This window comes from Centruroides sculpturatus, unplaced genomic scaffold (genome assembly GCF_000671375.1).
Source record: "Centruroides sculpturatus isolate CEXI.00-Female unplaced genomic scaffold, Cexi_2.0 scaffold1457, whole genome shotgun sequence".
In the NCBI taxonomy this organism is placed as follows: Eukaryota; Metazoa; Arthropoda; class Arachnida; order Scorpiones; family Buthidae; genus Centruroides; species Centruroides sculpturatus.
The window spans coordinates 130173-147867 of NW_019385609.1; the positions used below are offsets into that span (position 1 = coordinate 130173).

At 26.5% G+C, this 17695-nt stretch overlaps 1 protein-coding gene across 2 annotated transcripts in view; it reads right to left on the reverse strand.

Annotated features, from left to right (window-relative positions):
• Positions 1–239: 239 nt before the first annotated feature.
• LOC111640562 (lysine-specific demethylase 2B-like) overlaps positions 240–17695 on the reverse strand; it is a 48061-nt gene continuing 30605 nt past the window's right edge. Inside the window, exons 7-13 of one of the 2 annotated variants that reach the window (XM_023386587.1) lie at positions 16194–16736; positions 14541–14633; positions 12543–12626; positions 9779–10021; positions 8604–8867; positions 5682–5939; positions 240–619 (exon numbers count right to left, since the gene is read on the reverse strand). In XM_023386587.1, the coding sequence (XP_023242355.1) occupies positions 437–619; positions 5682–5939; positions 8604–8867; positions 9779–10021; positions 12543–12626; positions 14541–14633; positions 16194–16736 (1668 nt within the window). In that variant the 3' untranslated portion in view covers positions 240–436. The remainder of the gene's footprint in view (positions 620–5681; positions 5940–8603; positions 8868–9778; positions 10022–12542; positions 12627–14540; positions 14634–16193; positions 16737–17695) is intronic. The other variant, XM_023386586.1, reaches the window with a different exon arrangement.

Below are 17695 nucleotides of genomic sequence, written 5' to 3' on the forward strand. Positions count from 1 at the left end.
TATAATATTAAATATGGTTTGAAAAAAGCGATCACTTTTAATGTTTGTAAATCAAATAGGGCATTGTTAGCTTCAAGCAAAACTAAACAGAAATAGGATTAAACTGAAATAATTCTGAATTACATTAGCATAACTTTTTGAACCAAATAGATTAATAAAAACTAGAAGTAACATATGCAGTTGCATTTTCTTTTTGTGTGACTAATTATTTTATAAAACAAATGCTTACTTGTATTTTATACAAGCAAGCATTTATTTTACTTTGTAAACAATTTATGTAGTAATAGTAACTCTTGTAAAAGAATGCTAACTTTAAAATTGATTGATAAAATGCAATTTAAAAGAGAGGAAAAAAAAACCAAACTAGCTTCTAATGTTAAACAATTAAAAAAATAAAATCAGTGTTCAACGAAAATAAATTAATTCATCAATTTTACTAAAATGTTTTTAATACTACTAGTAAAATATAACAATAATCTTTTACAATACTTACCTCGTCTTTTTCTCTTGATATGTTATTTAGAGAATTATGAACATCTGAATTCAAATATTTACTATCAATAATATTTTGATTATCTTCATTTTCCTCTTCTTTTATGGTAAAATCATCTGTTTTTATCTATAAAAAAGTATCAATCCATCAAAATAATTGTTAAAATTATTCTAGTTCATTCACTAAATGAAAATTAAACAAATAGATTAAAAGCTAACACCTGAAAAAAACCAAAAAACTTCTTATTTCAAAAATAATTTTTTTTAAGAAACCAATGTCTTCTTATAGTCCTTATATTATTATTATGTTAGTTTTAGTGAGTTATACTTGGTTGACACTGGTTGCTGGACCAGAGTGAAGACATAGCAGACAAAACAAGACAAAAAAAATTAAATAATAAGAGTTGTGTGTGTGCATGTGTATTAGTGTATTATTATTATTATTATTTTTTTAGTTAATATATTAACTAATGACAGATTTTTAAACTTATACATATTATTCGTAAAATTAACATGTAGACTTCAGGGACATGTTCTTTGTAGTATAACTGTATTAACTTAAAAGATCTTACATTAATATTATATGTAAAGTATAATTGAAAACAAATATATATTTTTCTACACCAGCAAATTTTAATTACATGTTAAAAAAAAATCAGCAACAAGCTGAATAACTTTCATAGCAAAATGTTTAAAACTGTGTATGGAACTATCTCAGATTTTATTAAAAAGCTTTTTTATATTATTAATTGTTATAAAATGGCAAAAACTTAATTTTGAAGATAGAGATGAGTGTTTTTTCTTAAAGAAATTGTAAATGCTAATAATGAATAAAATCGCCATTAAGTCCAGCACCACTTGAGATATGACTCATGACTCTATAGAGAGTCTAGACCTTTAACCACCAAAATTTAATAGTATCAATGCCCCTAATATACAAACCTTTAAGCAAAACTTCAGAAATTTTTGGCAAAAGGCACAGGAGTTATTAAGCTTCAAAGTGGATAAACAAAATCATGCACACCACACACACAAACAAACAAACAAACAAATCTATACATACAGAAAAAACCCACAATGTTATTTTGCACTTCTGAATGTTTTGAAGTTCNGGGTTTTTACCGAAAGAGACTTCGACTCGAAGAATCTTCCGATGAAGTGCTACCCGTTATTTTTTTGGAGGGGATTCCCCTTCTAATCATTAAGGTTCGTATATTTTCACTGTTCTGCCACCAACTACAACAAACGAAGGTATTATTAAACAAAGTTTACATGTGTGCTGCTGTAATGATAGATACTATGTTTTCGTACATTTTCATCAAAGAAAATTACTGTATATTTCAAATAAAATGACAAAAATTTCGGAGACTAGAACGAATTAATTGCATTTTCATTAATTTCTATGGGAAAAATTGCTTCGGTTATCGAACAATTCAGTTAACGAACGGAGTCGCGGAACGGATTAAGTTCGTTAACCGGGGTTTCACTGTACTGTATTGATCCAAATATAAGTTGACCCTGAATATAAATCAATTCCCAATTTTGGAATCTTTACTTTTTAAAACAAATTAGATCTGAACAAAAGTCAACTGTATATTATTAATTTTATTTGCATATAAAAAATCAGCAATTTTCATTAAAAAACATGGAAAATCATTAAAAAATATTTTATCACTTTCATCTTCATCAGAATGTTCATTGTCATCATCCCAACTTCATTGTCATCAAAGTCATTGGCCTCTTTGATCAGCATATCACCCTCTGTTCTGTCCAAGTTATTGGTATATAACATTTCTTAAAGATCTTTATAATTGCGTTTTCAACAACAATTTTTTTATTATTTTAAGTTATTCTAACCTTTTACAAAAATATGTGAAATTTTTATCTATGTGACTATGAAAACAAATCATTTTCAGTTTATGTACAGTAATTTCTTTATTTTCAAAATTACTTTAATTAAAGGTAAAAATTATTTTTTTTGAATTTGTATTTACAAATATCTGGAAAATCAATCATCAGAAATGTATTCTTGTTTTTAACTTTCCTACTAATTTTTATAAGTTACATTTTAAATCAAATGTAAATGATCAGAAAATTGTATTCAAAGAGTTTGTTTTATACAAAGAAATATAAGTATCAAACACTTTTGTTATAAGCGATAAATTGTAACTTATTGCTTCTTTTTGTCAATATCAATAAAAATAAAATTAATAAAAGTTATAAAGAAAAACATTGAGACAATGTCCTATATGCTGGGAAGTAAGCTGTCTGGCATATTTCATGTGATTTCCATAAAATATACTTATAGTTCATAAAATATTCATTTGGATAGTTTTATGACTATCCAAATGAAACCAATTTTTCCTTATTTTTTTTTATAACTGTCTAAAACATGTTTTATAAAGTCTAAAACATATAATCATATTAAATACATAAATTTATAATTTACACTTTACAACAGTATAAATTTTGCAGTAAATATACAGCAATCTTTACCCACTTTTTGATAACTGTTTGTGTAGTAGAGACCCTGGGAGTGAAATAATAAAATTTTAACAAAATAAAATTTTTGTAAAAAGCTACCAAAACTGACTGAATCTGTTGAATATAAAAACAATCAGCTTAGTTTGGTTGATTGTTCAGAAATAATTAACTAATTATTAATTGGTTATTTACTGTCATTCCAAACATTTAATTCTTGGCATTGTTTGTGAATTGCAGCATGGCAGGTGACAACTTGACTGGCATTTAGCATTACTAAATAAATCGAAGTACTGAATTTTAGCATCAGTTTAACACTGTATATTATGTACCATAGACAGTTATATAAATCAGAGAAAACTTTAACTAGACTCAGAATATAAGTTGAGGCTCAACTATAGGTTGACAGCTATTATTTTATCCTTTTGAAACTGGAGAAAAAACATAGACTAATATTTGGGCCAATATGCCATAAACCTAATTTGTTAAAATATTTTAAATTTCTTTAGAAAAATATTAAAAATAAGTGGGAAACACATCTTCATTATCAATATTTAGAATACAACTGAGTCATTTTTGTCCAATACAATAAATTTTAACTTCTAAATGTTTAAATATCACATAAACTAGCACCTTTTCATATATTAATTAAATGGGCTATTTCCATCATCTGTAAGGCTTAGGAAAAAAGAATTAAATAAAGTTTGTGATATTGCAAAATGTCATTGTTTCAAAGCAAAGTCATGGATGGTTTGATTAATTCTCACCTATATAAGAAGGTTAAGAAAAGAAAACAACATACTAACAATACTAATAGGGGCTCTTTTCTATTTAAAAATATACATTAAACAATTTCTTACTATAATGCAATTGCTTAGGTCAGATAAAGATAAAATCAGTATAGATCATTGGAATGTTCACCTAAAAAATATTATGCTATAATTAGTAGAAATAATACTAACTACTGCACTATATTGACATGACGGATATGTAACACTGAAGTTCAGGTTTCTTAGAACAATCCTCTTTTAATATAGGAACTAAGAGAACATTCTTCAATCCATTTGCTGGAACAGATGTATATTTATATTTTCTCTACATATTCCAATTTAATTAAAACCAGAGATGCTACTTAATTAGAAAATGCTTGAAAAGAAGAACTTGATTCACTGAATAATTTATAATTTCTATAATAAAATAATACAGTGGTATCTTGTACTATAATGACTCATATTTCAAATGTTTTAGAGTTTGAATGTTAAATTAGACAAAAATTCCCTTCAGAGTTCAAACAATGCTTCAAAGATTGAACTGTAGGTGCAATGAATACATGCACTGGAAGTGTAAAACAAGCTTCTAAACAAAGAATATAATGTCAAACTAGCAATTAGGTGTTAAATTTCACAATTGTTATAATTAAATTACACATGTATGTTAAGTAAAGACAGTGTTAAAAATATCCAAAAACTTCCCATTCAACCCAATATAACATTTACTTATTAGTATATGTTTATTAGTATTTTGTTGCTTTCACACACTTCTTGGATGCTATGGCATCCAAGAAGTGTGTTAAAGCAACAAAATACTATGTTGCTTGAAGCAACAACATACTATGTTGTTGCTTCAAGCAACAACATAGTATGTTACACACACTTCAGCAACAAAATACTATGTTGCTGAAGTGTGTGTAAGCAACAAAATACTTTTTTGCTTACACACACTTCTTGGATGCTATGGCATCCAAGAAGTGTGTGAAAGCAACAAAGTCTACCAAATAAAAGGAAAGCTGAAATATTGGCAAGTGACATAAAAAATAAATGTATTGCAAAGCACAAAAGCAGTACATGTGTGGCGGCAGATCTGGTGGCCGTGGAAGTTGACAGTGTGCAAACAGTAAATGCAATTTTCATTTTATTATATGATATTTACATATTTTATTTATTGTTTTAATGTTTTTATTTATTATTAGAATATTTTATTGTGTTATTTTTTTATCTTAAATTATATGTATTTGCTGTTTTAAGTTTATCAAAATGAATATCATTTACAGTCTAGGAATAGATTAATTCACTTTCTGTTATTTCTAATGGGAAAAATATTGGACTTCATTGGCCTCCTGGAACAAATTAAATTTGATGTATGCAGCACCATTGTACATTTATTTGAAGGATAAAGAATTACCACGTATATATATATTTAACATGAATTGTCAATATCTTGTAAAACTTTTTTTTGACAATTGGTTCATTTTAATATATATTCTAAATGATTCCACTTGAAAATGCAAATATATTCTGTGTGTAATAATTGAAAATGATACAATGAAGGCTGAAATATTTCTAAAGTTATTAAATAGTTGTGGTGTCCTTAACAAAAGGACATGTCAACTTTACATTTAAAAATGATGCCAAGTTTTGTTCATTTTGAAGATTGTTTACATTATCCTGACAAATATACAAAGATTCCTTATAATATCTAAATTCATATATCTATTTCCATTACAATGAAAAATTAACCAATAAAATTTTAGTCTATTTTTCTCAATAATTAGGTATATATAATCTAAGACAAGATTTTGATTTAAAAAAAAAGTTGCTTATCATCAATGAAGTCTTTTTATTATAGTTGTATTTAACACACTGAAATATATATATATATTTATTCTAATCAATAGAAAATATTTATTTATTTATCAAACATAAAGTTACCTTTTTTCTAACAGATCCTGGTCCTGTCTGATCACATTCTTCAATTCTTTGATTTGGTTCAATTTTCACAGAAACTGATGACATTGTAAGAGAAGTTGCCGAGTTGGCATTTTCTTCTAGTTTAACTCTTTCAATAAGTCCTTCATTTACTTCATATATAGGAGGTGCTCCTTCTATTCCAATGCCATTTTCACTTCCTGTTAAAGAGGGCCTTCGTGATTCTGAAGGCTTCTGACGCCCTCCTTTCATCTGACGAGGCTATAAAAATTTCATATTATTTAACATTATTTCTGTAATAAGAAAAATTTGTTATCAAAAAAACTCAATATTTTAAAATAAAGAACAAAGGCATGTTAATTTCAGAATTAAATTTAATAAAATAAACCTTAATGAATAATTAATTCAAGAATTGAACCTATCTGTAGTAAAGTGTAAATAAATTTCAAGTTTTGTTTTAAGTATTTTAATCTTTTAAAAGATCAGTTCAAAAACTTCTCAGAATAGAATTATAAATCTAGCATCACAGAATTTTTCAGTGAGAATAAACAAGTCATCTACAATCATAAAACACTCCAAGAATGACTATTATACTGCAATTAGTTTAATGATAGATGGTATGAAAAATTAAACTTTTTGAACTGTAAATTTTTAATACAGAGCCTATAAAAAGAAGAGAAAGATTTACATCTATGCATGTAAGCAACACAAGAAGAATGCAACCAAAATTTATATACTGTTTATGGTAACAATGCTTGCTTATATCTGACAGTTATGAAATGAATTTTTCAATTTCAAGGCAAATATCTGAGTTTGGAAAATTAATCCCCATTAGAAGTGGCCTCGTGCACAAGCTGTAAACAAACAAAACACTGTTGCTATGATGACATTGCTGATAGAAAATTTTAATATCATAGTGTAGTTAATTACACTATGTTTATGATTATATATATACAGGATGATCACAAACAGGATACAGAGCTCTGTACAAACTGTTAAACAAATCTCAACCAAATTAAGTATACAAACTTGTCCTGGTATGCAGCTTCAATTTTGGAAAATAATTTTATTTTAAAATTCAGCCACTATGCAAAGTTTGGCATTGCTGTCCATCTAACATGCATATTACATTTAAAAAATTTTGGGTATAAAAGGAATCACAAATGTTTTTCCAGAACTGCAGCAAAGAAACTGTCTGAACACCACAATCTTTATACAAGATTCATCGCATGTTGGCTTAAATTTGTAAGCCCTACTGCAACATTATTTTTCACTTGAGAAAGTGGTTATCTGGCCATTTCAAATATCATGATTGCCACAATCACCAGAACTAAACATCTATCATTTTTTATTATGGGGCTATATAAAGAGCTCCTTATAAAAGCAATGTTCCCAACCTCATCTTAAACGACCAAAAAAAAATCATGTGTGACAACTCTAAACAAGTCAGTTTTGTTTTGCAGTTGAGTGTATAGTGCAGCAAATGCAGTTTTTAGATTTTGGATATGGAGAGCACATAAAACCATATCTTTGATGTAATTGTCAATTCTACATCAGTAATTGAAATAAAATTATTATATTTTGTTTCTTAACTTTATAAATTCATTAGAAAACATGTGTAATATACACATTAAGAAACAGTACTGTCAAATTTCATCCTAGCAGCTGAATTTTAAAAGAAAATTGCATATTCATGACAGTATGTACTGTACATCAAATTGTACTGATTTGCATAATGTTCTTTCAACAGAAAGTTCTGAAATCTACTCTTTAATTATGATCACCCTATGTACATTGATAACATTGCAATGATTTTTATTATTATATATTAATTTTATATAAATAAAATAACATATATTTATATATTATATATTAATAAAAACAGATCTTTTTATTATTAATAATAAAAATAGATCTTAGTGAACAATATAAAGGAATTGTCATAGTAATTGTTCTAGCTAAGCAGTTCAACTTATTGATGTTACTGAAGATAATGTCAATAAATTAAACTGCTCCAAATATATCATAAACTTTCAAGAACAACTATGTTTGAATTGGTGAAGATAAACCTCTCTGATGTTAGGTGTATTTATTAAATACACCTAACCCTTCATTTTATTCAGTCTATTTTTATGCAATTTTGAAATAGCAATGGTTGACAAAAAAAAAAGAAAAACTAATCTTCCTTTTACACAATCAATTTTTTACATGGAAAAAACATTCATTTGAAAATTTTTAAATTTAACTTTTTGTTAAAATTATGTTATTGTTAAAAATAGTTACTCTTTTTATTGAAAAACTGGTTTTAAAATTACATGTTTCTAAATCAAAAGTTCATTTATCTTTTTTAAGCATAATACAGTACTGTGTATACATCAAAGAACACTGCATGCTGATTTTATGTTTCTTACGCTTCTTGTATATACTATATTTACTATTTACATGCAAATAATATTAATGTTAAATGATGTTAGAATAAAAAAAAAGCTTAGGTTTCTCATGTAAACTGCTTATTTTTTGTTCCATTGAAGTTGTAGATCCTATCAAGCATTTTTCTATTAGGATGTATGTACTGTACTATTTTTTATATCAATATAATTTTTTTGTGCACCATTCTTTGAAACATATCCATTGCACAAAAAGAGGGATATATGTAAATGACACTCAAACTAAAGCTGAAGTGTTTAAAATTTTAAATGTTTTTATAAAGTAAAGAATGTTATCATATCATTTTGTTGTCATTTCAGTTTATAATTTCAGCAAACAAATATGTTTAAAACAAATTTTATCAAATGTTTAACAAAAACTGTTTGAATATATTTATTGTAATTTTCATTTACTTAAAATAACAACATATGTAACTTTCTAAAACACTTTCATAAATACATTAAACTTGAAATAAAAGCTTAAAAAATTTTATTTTACCTTGATTTGCTCTGGTTTCCCATCTCTACAACATTTTGGACATTCCCAACTGTTTGGTAAATCATCATTTACAACTAAGCCATCAGTAGGAAGATCAGGAAATCGTTCTTTTAAACAAGTAGGATGAACAATTTCCCAACACTGCGAGCATTCCATTAAGCTTGAATTTTCATGTTCTTGAGGATTACTAACTTTTTCCCAACCATCTCTTCCACAAATTGTACAGCATGCTGTATGAGGTAATATAGGCTGAAAACAAGACATCTGATGCTGTGAGTATGTACATCAATAACTTAACAGGCAACAATAAAATTAGTAAAACATCTCATTACAATATATTTCACTTTAAATAATATAATAATAATCAGGTTAGTTAAACCATATTATAATAAATTGTTCTAAAAACAACAAATTTCAAATGATTAAAAAACTGGCTTTATAATTACTATATATTAAAATTAAGTTATTAAGTAATTATTAGTCTTATCTTAGAATTAATTGTATAAATTTATTTACTCTTAAAACTGACTAATATTTCAGAAATATTATAACACTAATAAGATTATACAAATACATATTACAAGAACAGACAGATATAAGGACTATACAATGAAATCAAAAATCAATGACAAATGGACTAAATTATGCAATGTGAATTGTTCTTTTTACCATTAATGTTATTGGTATTGTTATTATTGATCTATATAATCATAAGCAAATATTTCACTTAAACCAAAAACAAATATTCAGTTTAAAAAAGGCAAAAAGTATATCATCATATATAAATCAGTTAATTTATCTATGCTGCTGTTTTGTGTTCTGCTAAATATTGTTACCATCACTAAGTGATTTATATCAATTATATAAGAAAAATGAAGATTACTGAACTTCTTTTTCAACCTGAATTCAACCAAACTATTTCAGATTTGTTATAAAAATATTTGTTACACAAGTTTTTATGTGCAGAAAACAGAAGGTATATGCCTAATTAAAAAGTTGTTTTATGTTAAAATAAACTGTCTTATTTTTCATGTCAAAATAAATAACAAGGTTGATTTCCTCACTCAATGACTAACAACAAAAAAAATAATGATAAATACATTGTTACTTGTGTTCTCTTATAAAAAATGAACAAATATATTAAAAATATAAATTATGAAAAAATAAATACATACTGCCATACACTGCCTGCTAATACATGACTGTTTCATTCTTCCTGGACCTCCAAATTTTTTCATATCTTTGCAAAAATGACATTCACCACAATCTGCTCTCAAACATGCTTCACATTTTTTACATCGAGTACGCCGTCTTCTAGAACTACCAGCACCATCTTTGCCATTATTACCTTTTGCATTATTTCCTTTTGATTGTTTAGATGAAGTAGGTATCCCAGTACGAGGTTTGGGTCGAGGTTTCTAAAATTCAATACATTTTATTCACACTTAAAGAAATGCATTAATAAACAATAATTGGTCAATATAACATTTATAGTGAAAAACTCAATTCTAGAACTGGTAAATTTTCACTTCTATTTTGCTTTCTTTTCATGAATTTATGTAATTTATAGTGATACATAAAGTATTCTGATATAAAATATTTATTTGCTATTAAAGAAAATCATCAGTTAGAGATATTGAATTGACTCTTCAGATTACCTGATAAAAAAAACTGTTGGTGATTGAATAATTTAATTATTAAAATGTAAGTTTATTTCTTACTGTTGTTATTGTTTTCATATTTTATTTATTCTTGCATATTTTTATTTATTAATGTTACTATTTGAACAGAAATATTGTTGTTTTGTTTCAACTGATTTAATACTTATATGATATTTTTTTATGTTTCTGATTATCTATAGATTTATAGAGAACCATAAACATCAAAGTATATAAGTATTAATGTAACTTTTATTAAACATAATGCAAGTTTTATTAAATATAAAACAGTCATAAAAATAATATAAACTGATGATAACTCATAGATACTTCATTTTCATATATTTTATCAGAAATATTTTATCTCTAATTTAATATCTACAGAGATTCATGGTTAAAATTCTGATCTTTCTTTCTAACTGAAAACTCAAAGTCAATTTTTTTTAACAAGAATTTGTTGACAGCCATAAGCTAATCAGGTTACTTCCTGGTAAATTATGATCAGCAAAATTCCTGCTGTAGTAGTTTCAATATGGCATCATACAATGTCACAAATATGCAATAACAATATTATCAAGTTATTGACAAAGGAAAAATTAAACTGATGTAAAATTAAACTGATGTTAGCTAGTTAAGTAAAAATTTCGAAAGTGACAGAGTCACAGACAAGTATATGTATAAATGGTATAAATAATGTCAATGTTTATCATGTCAAATTGACTTTTCCAAGACAAAAAAATTAATTTGTTTACTATTATATTTGTCATTATTAGAAAAGATTCTGTTGAAAAATCAATATGAACACATTTCAACCAAATAAGTGTTAAGTAACTCCCAAAAAGATTGATGTTGGAATATAAGGTACATAATTGGCTGTATTTGTTGCATGATTTTAAACAGATAAATTCTGCTTACTTCTGATAAGACTCAACTGCATTGTTTTATTCCAGACACAAAAAGTAAGTAAATCAATTAATTCAAAGTACCATATTAATTTGCTTCAAACAACATGCACAAATCATTTAACAAAAAAAATTTGGAAAGTTTCCAACGATCATCTTTCTCTATGACAATATCTGTTATCCACATAGAGCCTGATGATTCTGACAAAAAAAAAAATTCATACATTACATTATCCTCTAGACCAGTAATGTGTACATTGTAGAGTTGTCTGAAAGAAGAGGCATGAAAATGCTCATAAGTGCACAAAAAAAAACCATTCATGCCTTTATTTTATAATGATTATTTAATTTTTTTTATTTACACACAGTGTACAAACAGTGCAATCTCACTAATTCGAACTGATTTTTCCACTAAATGTTCTAACTGAAAAAAAAAAAATAATAAATTCAACATCAAATTAATTTTTAAAAACAAATTGAATCTATTTGTAATCTTTTCTGACTTGCTTTTATATACATATATAGAGAGTTTATATACATATATAGAGAGGTTCTTGCCCAATTATTTTAAAAACTAATAGGTCAATGACAATAGATCTTTTGCTGATGTATAGTATGTCAAGCATGCACTAAATGATGATGCAAATTCCTGCCTTCTTCAGTCCCTATTATAATGTTAGTCCCTAATGAATTGGGTAAGGCAACATTGTCAATTACAAAGTTGTAGCATATGAAAAAAATATGTATTATCATCTTTTAGTGCATTCCAAAATATCAAATGGAATGCATTACTACCCACATGTGCAGTACTGTCAAATATAAAAATACTGCACAATGTGCACACAGTAGCAATGAATCATTGCACCTATTAAAAACAGAAATTTAACATCCATTAATCAATTTCATGTTCTACTAATGTTATTTTCATTATTATTTTAAAATTAAATGTCATTTTAATTAAAAATATTATCAATAAACTTTTAACATTTATTTCTTATGAATTGCTTATGCTGTTTTGAGTAGTTAAGAAGTAATGAAATTCTTACATAATATTAAGAAAATGTTCATGTTATTAAAATTAATATTTCATTTATTACAGATAAGTATTATTTAATAAGTAAAGAAAAAAACATTAATAATAAATGAGTTTAACTGAACAATAAAATACAAAAATATTTTTTATAGATAATCTGAAATCAAAATTCTTAAGAAATGTATTCAAAAAATCTTAACAGATGAAAAGATTCTTTAGATGGAAAATTTTTATTTTTAGAAGCTAGAATAATCATGTAATTACAAATTATATTAATAATACCGCTTACTTTTTTAATTGAAAGTAAGTGCTTTTTAGATCTGATGCAAAATAAACATTTTTTTACCTTTGAAGACTCTGACCAAAAAAGAACAGGTTTCCCAGTAATAGCAAGTTTTTCATCATCATTTCTATGTTCATGTAACAACATCTAGAAAAAATTTAAATGCTTATTAATGTTTATAAATTAAATAACTTTGACTGAACACAAAAAGTAATTTAATAAATCATTTCTTCTAATTATTTAAAAAGTTCCTTAGGACATGTTGCATATTTCTATTAAAGTGCATTCTTACTAAACCAAACTAATAATTAGTGAAAAATTTGGTTTTATAAGGAAAGTCAAAAGCCGTTAACATTTTCTGAACAGTAAGTTTTCATTTCTAAGTAATTTCTAAATGTTTTTCTTACAGTTAGCAGTACAATTTCTATAACAAGTAAATGTTAATTTTAATATTTTATTTATGCCACTTCCTGTAAGATAACCATTTTAAATAAAGATAAAAATAGTTTTGTCTTGTCATATTAACTGCTCACTTTTCAATCTTTCTTTAGCTCTAATCTTCTCTTACAATGAGGCCTTATACACTTGATGTTACAGATCACAATAAAACATTTTTGAGTTATTCTACAATAACATACATATCAGGCAAAAGCATTTTTCACATAACCTCATCATTTTAAAGATAAAAGGTTACAATAATTTGTCTGCAGCATATAAGTCAAATGTGTAGACAATTCAACAAGTGCTTTTTTATTTCAATCTACTTATAAACAAATTTGTTCGTTCATTAATATTAAAATATTAAGTCAATTTCATATACCATATTTTCCAGCGTGTAAGATGACTTTTAACCCAGGAAAATCTTCTCAAAGGTCGGGGATTGTCTTATATGTCGGATGTCATCATATATGGCAAGTATATCTCAAACTCTATATTTAACTGTAAAAGTCGGGGGTCGTCTAATATGCCGGAAAGTATGGTACGTTATTCCAAATAAAAATAATCTCTTGTCCTGATCAACTCTTCATGTTTCTTCTATACTAAATTTAATTTCTGCTTTATTAAACACCATATTACTACTTTTCATACACACTTTTTTTAAATCCATTAATAATAGACAAATGTTCAACATTTAAAGTCTTAAATGCTCAAAAATCACCTCTTCTTCGTCTATATCGTGTTCAATTATGCAATTGCATCTATTTCTTAAATTTTTCTTAAACATTTCTCATGATTTTTATGAAAATTGAATACATTATTCTTCATTTTAATATATTCTTATAGTATAGTTATATAATCTAAGTTACTAAATACAAGCAATATTAAGCATTCATCAGACAATCACTAGATCAATAAACTTAGGAAAAAAGCTCTGCTATGATAAAATTTTTAATTAAAAAAAGCATTTATCTTTCATAAAAATACAAAAATGCTTAGTTAAGTTTGGAGGAGAGAACCCAGTTTCTTGTCAAGACTTTATGGAGACTATCAGAATTTTGATGATATTGCCAATATTAAGTTAAGTATATTGATGAAATGATAGAAAATTGTTCCATGATAAACACTTATGAAAATTAATCTGGCAACTTTCTTCACTTTGTTATTCAATGTAAATCTTCATTCTTTAAAGTGCTAAGAACCTTTCTTTGCCAGTTCATTGGTGTTTAAGTGTAGTAGTTGTTATTTAAGAATCTAAAGATATGGAAATTGCACAAAGACAGTTCTAGGCATATTCTCACTTTCATTTTAAAACTTAATCAATATTTTATATAATATATGAAGTTTTTCATCATTTAAACCCTTAATATGTAGTTCAAATTGATTAGCTAATACAATATTCTATTCATAATGACAAATATTTATAAATGATAGTAGTACTTTTTTTTATATAAAATATTTTTTTAAAAATTGTTTAAAATTCACATCGTTTGCATGCTCACAAAATTTTTTTAATATCTCTCTTAAAAATAAAATACTGCTATTATAAATAAAACAGCACATACACTTTCAATAATTTAGTTAAACATTTTTTAAAATAATATATTATATACTCAAAAATACCTTAACATCTGTAAGAAGATGATCTGGATTACGAATTAAATCTGGAACATATCTCTTATTAACAGGAAGTTGTTGAAGCCATCTCAAAATAGCCTAAATTTTATAAAATGTAAAATTTTAATAAATGTATTTAAAAAGTTAATAAATATTTACATTAATGCTACACACATTTTAAATAATCTGTATTTACATGTAATAATCAAATAAATGCTTTTATTTAGAGAATGAAAATATGCTACAAAAATATATAAAAATAAATTAATTTAAATATTTAATTCTATAAGCTCAAAGCAAGAGTAATTATAATTATATTACAATCTAATTATTCGCTGTAACAACAATTATAGCCAATCAAAAAAATTAATATGTACAATTCTTCTAAAATGAATTTAATGATTAATATTAATACAAGATGGTGACCTAACCTTTATCTAGTAGAAATTACTTAGTTACAATGATTAAAATCTGGCAAAAAGATAGCCCAAAAAAGTTCCAACTTTTATATATGTAACTTCAAAATATTTTGATAAACTGGATTTATCACTTTCCTATCTATGGACAGTCTTGCTTGTTATGCCAGATTTCCTCTGAAAGATGAGGCCATTTGTTCACAGTTTTACATGTTTTTTGAAAGAGCAGGATGGTTTTGACTATCTTTATAGGAAGGAAGTATAGCTAATAAAAAATTATCATTTCCAACTCTAAATGGCACATATTGATTAACATTCGATGTTTTGCAAAATGGCTACATGCAGAAAATTATTGATTGATTAAGGTTTATATTTAATAAATGTTGAATGTTCGTCTTCAATTTCTACACTTCCAGTAGCATTACTATTTGTTAATTTAAGTGGTAATCTTGGTACAGCAGATCTGAATGAATTTTCTATTTCAGATGGAATTCTACGATTATTTAATCCAAGGTCAGCTTGCCCAAAAGAAGTGACAAATAAAAGTTTTGAAGCTTTTGTTTTCTATCCCAGTTGGTGTCAAACTTTTTAAATTAAAAAAAAAATGTTTTATTCTAATTTTTAAAACATTTTTTCTTTTTAAGCATTATTCTGTTAATTGTCCATGTTAAAAAAATACAAAGAAACAAATCCCAAAATATTATGACAATTAAGTTATTACTGGTTCTTTTTTTAAATGATTTTTTGAAAATAACCAAAATCCCCCACCTCATCTGCACAGGCATTTTACAAGACTTATCCTCAATCCAGGAAGTGTTAAATAGTCTCAGAGGTTTTGAGTCATCAAGTAAAATAAAAGCAGCACTGCAGGAGACATTACAGATGGTTGCAAAAAATGGCTTACAGCAATGCTTCCAGAAGCTGTATGAGCACTGGAAAAATGTATCAAAACCCAAGGAAATTAGTTTAAAGGTACAATAGTGTTTTAAACCAATCAAGGCAAAGAACTAAATGCCAAGTCCCCAAACTTTTAGATACTACTATACAAATTTTTTCTTTTTTGTAAATCATACCAAAAAAAATGGAACCACCTACCAAAAAGTAACTCCACTCCAAGTCTTATAATGCTATTTATTTATATATACTATCATTATAATTAATGATGCAGTTTTCAAATTTTAAAGATTTTTTTATCATTAATAAAAATCATTAAAACTGTTTAAAAAAAACAAATAATACTTACTTTCAATCCGTTTAATTCATACTTTGTTAAATGAACATATGGTCTTTGAGAAACTTGTTGAGTTCTTGGATTACATTTTGCATGTTCGTCTTCAATTTCTACACTTCCAGTAGCATTACCATTTGTTAATTTAAGTGGTAATCTTGGTACAGCAGATCTGAATGAATTTTCTATTTCAGGTGGAATTCTACGACTATTTATTACAGTTGGAAATTTTGGACCTTCGACACCAACTTTCATTAACTGTGGTTTTGGTTCAAGTGGGGTTGGTAATTTTCCTGCACAACTAAATAATTTTAGTTCACCATTAACTTCTGACAAACTAAGATTAGGTAATGGATTGATAGGAGCTGTTAGTTTAGTCAAAGGAGATGGTAACAATTTTTCTGGTTTAAAGCCATTCAAGAGAGAAGTATCAGGCTCAATTGGTTCTCCATCTTCTGTACACAACAGATGAGATTTCCCAATTACACACTGAACATATCTTTGAAGTACATACCATAACATTTCCATATAAAATGGATATCTAAATTTCAATGGTACCTGTAAGAAATGAAAAAGAAAATATATACATATATATTGAAATTCATCTCAATGAATTCCTCCATAACAAATTCTTGTCATAAAACATGATCATTAACAAAATATTGAAAATAAGTAAGTAAATACATATGTGGCTAATTATTAACTTTTTTGTGATGGTACTTATTAGTCACTGAAAAATGAATAAACTAAAATATATAGTAAAAATAATTATACAGTGGGTGATTGGTTAATGAACAGATCGGATAATGAACAAATCAGATAATGAACACTTTAGCAAAAGATTTTTATGTTCGGACAACAAACACATGATCAGTTAATGAACACCCCACAGAACAAACACAAGAAGTGACGTAAAATAATTAATACCGATTGCTCTTCGGGCAACAATTTGAAACTTTTTGGAGTGTGGGAGACATTAACATCGATACTCAAGCCGGTATATACCGATTGGATAGTATTCCTTCGAACTTTGAAACTCTCCCTTGTAATTCTAGTCTTTTATTTTTCTAACAAAACAATTCTTTTATGTATTTGCGAGACTGTCAGGTAGGCACTCATTAAGTTTTGCGTCTGTTTTTCTTTTCAAAAGGTGAGAGTATAATATCACACTAGAAAGTGGGCAGAAGATGCATAATGTTGCTAGGCAGTACGATATGAACAGGTCTACAGTAGGCCACAGTTCAGTCTTATTTAAGAAACATACTGTATAATCAAGAAGATTCAAGCGGCTAAAGGAGTAACAAAAATCACATCTGAGAAATAAAGAACATCGAAGAGTTCATAATGAAACCCGAAACGGATCTGATGGCAGAAGAACGCCAAGAAACTCGGCGAGATATATTTTCTTCTGAAAAAAAAGGATTAATGCCGATATCCATTATTAAAGATCCTTTGAAGAAGTGGGAAAATGTCAAAACAACAGTCTTAGAATGGCATCCAAACCAGGTTGAAGCTTG